Source organism: Pistacia vera, unplaced genomic scaffold (assembly GCF_008641045.1).
Source record: "Pistacia vera cultivar Batoury unplaced genomic scaffold, PisVer_v2 Contig174, whole genome shotgun sequence".
NCBI lineage: Eukaryota > Viridiplantae > Streptophyta > Magnoliopsida > Sapindales > Anacardiaceae > Pistacia > Pistacia vera.
This window is the reverse complement of record NW_022195833.1, coordinates 576,335-585,157: the sequence shown is the minus strand read 5'-3', so window position 1 is coordinate 585,157 and position 8,823 is coordinate 576,335. Positions and strand designations below refer to the sequence as shown.

The 8,823-nt window shown below is 35.9% G+C and overlaps 1 protein-coding gene across 1 annotated transcript; it reads left to right on the top strand.

Moving 5' to 3' along the window:
* The first annotated feature begins 428 nt into the window (after positions 1-428).
* LOC116125995 (uncharacterized mitochondrial protein AtMg00810-like) lies at positions 429-1,502 on the top strand. Its single transcript, XM_031411699.1, has one exon. It carries the CDS (start codon positions 429-431, stop codon positions 1,500-1,502), a length of 1,074 nt encoding a protein of 357 aa, XP_031267559.1.
* The last annotated feature ends 7,321 nt before the right edge of the window (positions 1,503-8,823 follow it).

Below are 8,823 nucleotides of genomic sequence, written 5' to 3'. Positions count from 1 at the left end.
CCATTCAAGCACCAGGTATTTCTTACCCTACCTCACATTATGTCAGTTATGATAGATTATCCCCTATACATCGGATTTTTATCAATCAAATTTTAGCAGAACAGGAACCATCATGTTACTCTGAGGCTGTCTCCCATGATCACTGGCAACAAGCTATGGCTGATGAACTCAATGCCCTCGCCCAAAATCACACTTGGGACATAGTGCCACGTCCTCAAAACAGAAAACCAATTGGGTGCAAATGGGTATACAAGATCAAACACTGCTTTGATGGGTCTATTGAATGATACAAAGCTTGATTAGTTGCTAAGGGTTTCACTCAGCGTGAAGGATTTGATTACCAAGAGACATTCTCCCCTGTTGCAAAACATGTTACAATTTGAGCTTTCCTTTCAGTCGCCTCTGTTCGCGACTGGTCTTTACATCAGATGGACGTTCATAATGCCTTTCTTCACGACGATCTTCATAAAGAAATTTATATGGATATTCCTCCAGGACTTCAACGACAGAAGGAGAATATTGTATGTCTTCTACAAAAGTCCCTACATGGATTAAAACAAGCATCTAGGCAGTGGAATGAAAAATTCACAAAGGCACTCACAAGTAATGGCTTCCTTCAGTCCGAACATGATTATGCATTCTTCTTGAAGCGCAAAGGTAATTCTTTCATTGCACTCATCATATATATTGATGATATCCTGATCACAGGAAATGATGAAGTCGCTATCAAAAGCTTGAAGGAACATCTCAACAAACATTTTCACATAAAAGATCTGGGGGAACCGAAATATTTCCTAGGGATTGAAATTGCAAGATCTCACATAGGAATATCTCTAAGTCAAAGGAAATATGTTCTTGAACTTGTATCAGATTCTGGACTGTCAGGATGCAAGCCGAGTGCTATCCCTGTTAAACAAAATTCAAAACTAACCACTCAAGAGTATGATAAAGTGGCATCATCAATAGAAATAGATCCACCATTAGAAGATGCATCTCATTATCAGAGACTTGTAAGTCGTCTCATTTATCTCACTATGACACGACCAGACATTAGCTATGCAATGCACATCCTCAGTCAGTTCATGCATGGACCAAAACACTCTCACATAGACCCAGCAATAAAGGTGATAAAGTACCTAAAAGGTTGTCCTGGCCTTGGACTTCTATTACCACGAAATGCTGATCTAGATATCACAGCCAATTGTGATTCAGATTGGGGCACATGTCCAATGACAAGAAAGTCCCTTACCGGTTTCTGCATAAAACTTAGGGGAGTTCTCATCTCCTGGAAGACAAAGAGACAATCCACAGTATCCCTATCATCAGCAGAAGCTGAATACAGAGCTATGACTAAAACTACATGTGAGATCACATGGATCCTTAGATTACTAGGAGATTTGGGAGTGCAAGTAAAAGGGCCTGTTCAAATGTACTATGATAATAAAGCAACAAATGATATTGCAACAAACCCAGTTTTTCATGATAGGACAAAACACATATAGATTGATTGCCATTTCATCAGAGAGAAAATACAGGAAGGGACGATTAAAACAAAACACATTCGAACTTCGGAGCAGCCAGCTGACATTTTCATGAAACCACTGTGCAACAGACAACATTCATATCTATTATGCAAGCTTGGAGTTTATGACATATACAATCAAAAGCTTGAGGGGCTGTGTGAAGATATGAATAAAATTACTAAGGAAAGTTAATATTTGACATGATGTCAAATATTATGCTTTATTACAGTTCTGATTTTATACTAATCACATCCCAGATTGTGTGGGATTATAGTTTTAAGGCACATTATGTGATTGCCTAATTTAGAGTTTTATACTTGTATAAGTTTTATACTTGTATAAATAGTCCCTTCTATGTACATTTCAAATATATAAGAAATACAAGATTCCTTTTGTCTCTTCTCTCTTGGCATACTTTGGCGTCTCTGCCTCTCTTGCCTTCTCTTTCATCTCAATATCTGACAGTTTTTACAATATTCTACGTTTTAGTGGTAATATCTAAGGTCAGAAATATTTTCTGACGCTGGTATTTTTATTCTGGCAATTGATAGTGCTTCTTCAAATCGTAGTTTGGCGTAAAAATCAAATCATTGGCAAACATAAAATTCATCCCAAGATATAGATATATGCGTGAGAAATTAAATAATCACATAACATAATTAACTTTATCACAAAATTTAAATTCTAATCCCCGATCTATGTTATAGAGAATCATGACATATTGAGTTTAGTTGAGTTTGAGGTCGGAGATGGTCAAGAATGGACCATGATTTTAAAAGAATGTGATTCATAATTGTAAGAGGCTTTTATCTTGGAGCATTCAATCCTTACTTCTTCAAAAAAAAAAAAAAAATTCTCCCGTTGCATTTTGGCTTAGTTTTCAGACTAAGGATTGAGACTTTTTGGCGTTACAACATCGAGCAAGACTTGTTAAATCGAGTAAGTTTGAGCTTTTGTCAAGAAGGAGCATGAGATAATTATTTCTTCAATTTTTTTCCCTTCCATTTAGGCTCAATTTTGAGACTATAAATGAAAAGTTCTGGCACTATCTCTAAAGTGTACGTGAAGTTGCACTGGTTTTGGTCTACAATGGGCTTGATTCATTGGTTGGCCAAATAATATGGGCATCTGTGAGAATAGGAATTTACTTCCGTTTACTTATTATATATAACTTTACTGTAATAATACATGTATACTGTGACATTGTAGTATCTTATAATGTATAAATTTCTATCAACTATTCAAATGTATTTAGTTCTCAAAAGCATAATTAAAGATCTTAAATCTTTTTTAAATGACCTTGTCTTTAAAAAGACCATAGTTTAAAGAAAACAATATTTTTATGGGAAGGGGAAAAAAAAGCATATAAACCACCACTGGGTGGTCTGATGGTAAGAGAGTAAAGGGTTCAATATAAGTTTTTGAGTTCGAGTCTCTACATGTCCTAATAGGGGTGACCACTGAGAGGATTTATCTGGTTGTCAATTTTAGGTCTCAAAAGATTAGTTCAGGTACGCGCAAATTGATCCAGACACCTCCAATAAAAAAAAAAAGGCATATGACTGTAATGTTCTCTTTTTAGTTACTAAGTACACATTCGAAATGCTTAACAAGGGTTTTCTGACTAAAAATTCGTCAAAAAAAAGAAAAAAAAATTGCTTAATAAATGTACAACTTGAAGAAAAGAAAAAAACAGTATTAATAGCTATCGCTTCCTTTTTAAAATGTAGTTGATGACTTGATCAACTACCATTAACTGCTTATCTTTATCACCAGAACAATTACTCTTAATGAACATGCTATTTCGTCATTGAATGCTTCATAAATCACTTTGCTTTATGGTTTGCATAGAGTCGTTGATCTCTTAACGGTGTTCACTCAGACGTTTTCTTGGTTTTAAAGTTCACATTCACTTCTAATTTCTAGGGTATTCAAAACCGGTTAACCGATTTTGTGAACTGAACTTGTTTTTTAGTTCAGGAATTTTCCTAAACTGAAATTGAACCGGTTAAGGGGAAAACCGGTTTTTCGGTTAACCGATTTTATTTTAATATTTAATATTTTAGGGTCCGTTTGGTTCTTTATTTTCTACCCTATTCCCAAAATAATTGTTTGTTTCATTATTTAGGAAATACTATTATATTATATTTAATTATTTTTAGACCCCTTAAGTTTATTAATTTAATTAAACACTCCTAGAAAAAAGTTTAAAAATTAATAAAAACACCCCCACCCATCCATAGTTGTCAGATTCTGGCAACCATCGTCGGTGGTGGCCGGAATCTGTCACAACGGCGTAAAAATGACCAAAATTGGTTAGTAATTCGCCGTTCTGGCCGTCACAAAGAAATGGCCGTCTTTGACAGTCAACGACGACCATCTTTTTGGCCGTCAAAGATTTGGCCTTTGTGGCCGTCGATGGCCAAATCTGGCTGAAAAATGTCAGATCGACGCACGACTGACCAGATCCGACGGGTCTGCATCATAACGCTAGAGTCCGATCGGAATGCGGTGGTGGCCAGAATCTGGCACTGTGGGTGGGTGGGGGTGTTTTTGTCATTTTATAAAATTTTTATATATTAGTGTGTTTAGTTAAATTAGCAAACCTATAGGGTTTTTTTTGTTAATTTTTAAATTTTACCTCGTAATAATCACCCTACTCAACTACCAAATACTATTTCCAAAATCCTATCCAAAATAACAAACCAAACGGACCCTTATATATTTTTTTATTTAATATTTTTATAATAAACCAGATTTTTTTTATTTAATATTTTTATAATAAACTGGTTAATAAAACCGGTTTTCATATTCTCCCAAATCAGTAACCGAACTGAAAATTCGGTTTTTTTTTTTTGAACCAAAACCGAACCGATTTTTTGGACAACCAAAAATTCAGTTCGGTTTATGGATTTTTTTAAACACCTCTACTTATTTCACCATCGAGGTTAATGGATGTACTATATTTAAAGTCTGAGGTCAGCACTATCCATCCTTGTGTATTCTTGGTCATACACAAAGTCTTTTAACTTTTAACTTCTCAGACTTTAATTAATAGTAACATCTATTGATCGAGGAAATTAACTGATATATTCTTAAAATCTCTACTCTCTATGTTGTGTGTTCAGCTTAATTTTCAAGGTCTTATTACCAAAGTCAATTATGAATCCAAAAGAAAGCCTAAGAACTTAGTAAGCTAGTAAGAGGGGTTATGATTAATTGAATCAATAATCAGAGGCTTGACCTTTGTTTATATAATGAGCAAAGGGAGCTTGAGTCCTTGTAGAACTATACGTTCTCATAATAGGAGTTTGAGTAACCAAAAAACTCGTAATGCTAATCCATGTAGAAGTATAAATACTAGTTCATGTAACATTAGGAATCTTGGATGAACTAGGAAGTAAATAGAATTATGAGTCCTACTGTAGAACGAATATGGGCTAATGGGCTAAAACCCGATTTAGTTTAACTTGTAAAACATCCTAATTCGTGGAGGGGTCCAAAGTATAAGTTTACCCAATTGGTAGGGTGACTCAACTCGTAAAGTGGCCTAGCTCATAGAGAGGGCTGACTCGTGGTGTGAACCAGTTCGTAAAATGGGTTAATCCATAGAATAAACCTTCTAACAAAATGGGTCATCCCGTGGATTTAAGCATGGCTTAACCGGAATTAAGCTAAGACAGTGGGCCATATATAATGTTTATGTCGTTATGTACAAATCTTGAGCCTATGTTTTTGTTTAGGGGAGCTCCTTGGGTTTGAAACTTGAATTTTGTCTCCAGCGAGAGCACATATTACTCCATTGATATTATTGATGCCGACCACACAAGGAGCAGCAGCTAGCTATATTCCGTACTAATCTGAGGTCATGTTAGCGACAAATAACATATAGAACCTTGTTAAGATAATGCTAACCGCTCTTATAATCATCGTGTGCCCTTCACAGTAAAGGATAGAATGCAATATAATAATCGTAGCACCTGAATAAGTTTTGAGATTTAAAGAACAAGCACCAAACCGACCACTGAAAGGAGCACCTTATTGACCAATAAATTGAGTTTTTGCGCTTTTCAAAGGTCGATGATTCTAAAGCACATGTTCCTTAGAAAGTTGTCCAATCAACATTTGACATGAGTCTAACTTGAACATAAAATATACTTCCACGCTAACTTTCTCACCCAAATATTACAGCAAAACTTATGCATTCATCGAAGATCAATTATGAATACCATAGATAGTGCAGGAAGCTAGGTACCCACTTAAATTTTGAGTGAACCATTAGATTCCAACGGAAGGTAGCTAAAATAGATGATTCACGTTAGTGTGTCTCTAAGGTAGAATGTGATATATATAGGGTGCGTTTATTTTAGTATTTTGAATAATGTTTTTAAAAAAATAAGAGTTAGATGATAATAATGAGGTAAAATTTAAAAATTAATAAAAATATCCTCCTAAGTTTGTTAATTTATTAAACACGCCTGTAATAAAATTGTTTGGACCACTGGCCATTGTGTAAATTACAGTGGAGTGTGGTTGGCGATGTTGCATGTGAGCGCACCGAAACTGACGATGCTTATTTCCAAGCAATCACGTGAAAAAGCTAAGGCATTGTTTGTATTGTGCGTTTCCATCACTAATAACCACACTTACCCACCCACCTGATCTTGCCAGCGACAGCGTACTATCTCTCTTCTTCATTGACTCAAACCCATGCGCTAGTCATCATCTTTCTCATTCAAAACGTCAATCGCTGTAGCACCTTTATTTCCATTTCTATTTCGTCTTTCTCTTTAAGTGTGTCTTAGAGTCATAGTAAAAAGGGCGTTCAAACTTACTTTATACGTAAAATATCTCATTAACTTCGATCAATGCTGATGAGAACCCTCGTTATAAACAGTGAACCTGGAAAGTGTACACGCCAGTGCTGTACCCAACATGAGAGAGAGGAGGTAAAACCGTAAAAGAACAAAAACGTTTTGATGAAATACAGACTAGCTAGCTTATGACTTCCAGGATATAGGTTATTATTTTATCATAGCATGCATGCAGGAAATTGACAAATGAAATCATTCCATTGCCCTTTTTTTTTTTTTCTTTTTTTCTTTTTTTTTTTTTTTTCTTTTGAACTTGTAAAATATCTCATGTGCGTCTGTGGTTATGATTCAGTTATCTTTTTTCTCATGCTCTTGCTATTGGACAAGTGATGAGTTAGGTTTTTGTTCATCATCTATTCTCTTTTTCATTCATATGTGACAAAAATACCTTATTACAACAAGAGATATTAGCACATTTTATCTCGATTAATAAAAAAAAAAAAAAATGAGAGAAGAATTTTCAAACTGTATTCTGCAGACAAATATAATTAAATATTGGTTTGAATGGTCTCAAGAGGTACCTGGTAGCTAGTCTTCTCATAAAACAAATGAAACAGAAGGTAGGATCTCTGCAGGGTTTGAAACTTGTAAATATATACAAGGCCAGTACTTCAATNGTTGAGAAATTTGAAGGCATAAAAATGTATAATTTATTGTAGTTCTCTATTTTTGCTGGTATTTATTCTATAAACGCACCTTGTCGTGTTAGGCGGGCACAAATTTGCTCTTTGTGGACTCACTTAAATTTGTCACAGGTGTTTGTGAAGAAGATGCACAATGGATAGATGGCAACACACCGGGGAAATTGTGAAGAAAATGCACAATGGACAGATGTTAACACACCAGGGAGACAACACTGGTGACATGTGTCTCCATCCTCCAGCTCTCTAACAAATTGAGATTCTTGTGGTCCTATGATTGTTGTGTCATTCTCTTATTACTATTCTTGCCCACCAAGTTTTGTAAATTGATCAAGAAGCTTCCTGAATTTGTTACGTAAATGTGTATAAATTAATTGTTTTGCAATAATGAACAGTATCTTCCATTCAAGCTTAATATTCATTCATCTCTCTCTGGCCGCTCTTTTTCTTTTTTCTCACTTGGTATCATAGGTATGACAGGAACTTTGTTCCTCTAAGCCCATCAAAACCATTCAAACAGATATGGGAGAAGAGTTCATTGCTATTTCCCATTTTCTCAAAGAAAATGGAATTGCCCATAGATTCTCTTGCCCACACACTTATTATCAAAATGGAAAAATAGAAAGGAAGCATAGGCACCTTGTTGAAACTGGTCTAACCCTCTTAGCCCAAGCCAGCATGCCTTTGGACTATTGGTGGGAAGTTTTCCTCACCTCTACATACCTCATAAACAGAATGCCTTCTCCAATGATCGACAACCTACCACCCTATGAAAAACTTACTAAAATTAGACCTGATTACAGCTTCCTTAGATGCTTCGAATGTGCCTATTACCCATACTTGAGAGCCTACAATAGATACAAGTTTGACTTCTACACCAGCAAGTGTATCTTCATTGACTACAGCCCAAACCATAAAGGCTTCATATGCCTGCATGAAACTAGTAGAATGTACATCTCTAGAGATGTGGTTTTTGATGAGAATGACTTTCAATTCAACAAAATCATGAACAAGCTACCACAAAGTCTAAACAACATATCAAACACAACCCTAACCACCCAATTCCTGACAACTACAATAGCTTGAATCTCTATCAGTATGGTGGTTCAACAGTAAGCAATCCACCAACGGTAACTCCTCAAGTAAGTTCATCACCTCATCTGTCTCAAAATTATGATAACATATCCAATCAATCTCAATCTAGTTCTCCAGGCAGTGAAAAAGCCACTGCTTAATCTAGTCCTTCAAGCAGTGATCAAGCCCCTGCAATCAATGATGAACCAATAGAATCTGATGAAACCACTCAAGGAGAAGCTCCCCAAAACACTCACCCTATGGGGACAAGAGCTAAGGCTGGAATTTATAAGCCTAAGTTCTTTCAAGTAACTTTTGATACGGTCCTAACTCAAGATGCTCTGAATCATCCAAAATGGAAAGAAGCCATGAAAGAAGAATACACCACTACACTACACTAAGTAGAAACGAACCTGGACTTTGGTTCCAAAAAACTCAAACATCAAGACTGTGGGGTGCAAGCGGATTTACTAAATAAAACACAATGCAGATGGAAGTGTGTCAAGGTACAAGGCACGACTGGTGGCCAAGGGATTTCTACAGACTACAGGGTTAGATTACTTTGAGACTTTCAGCTCTGTGGTGAAATGTAACACAATCAGATCAGTGTTAAGCTTAGCCACAACACTAAACTGGAAAACAAGGTAAGTGGACATCAATAATGCCTTCCTCAATGGAGATCTCACCGAGGATGTCTTTATGGACCAACCA

Bases quoted from the DNA above. Each gene is read 5' to 3' on its own strand.
- LOC116125995 (XM_031411699.1), top strand. From the start codon at position 429: ATGGACGTTCATAATGCCTTTCTTCACGACGATCTTCATAAAGAAATT.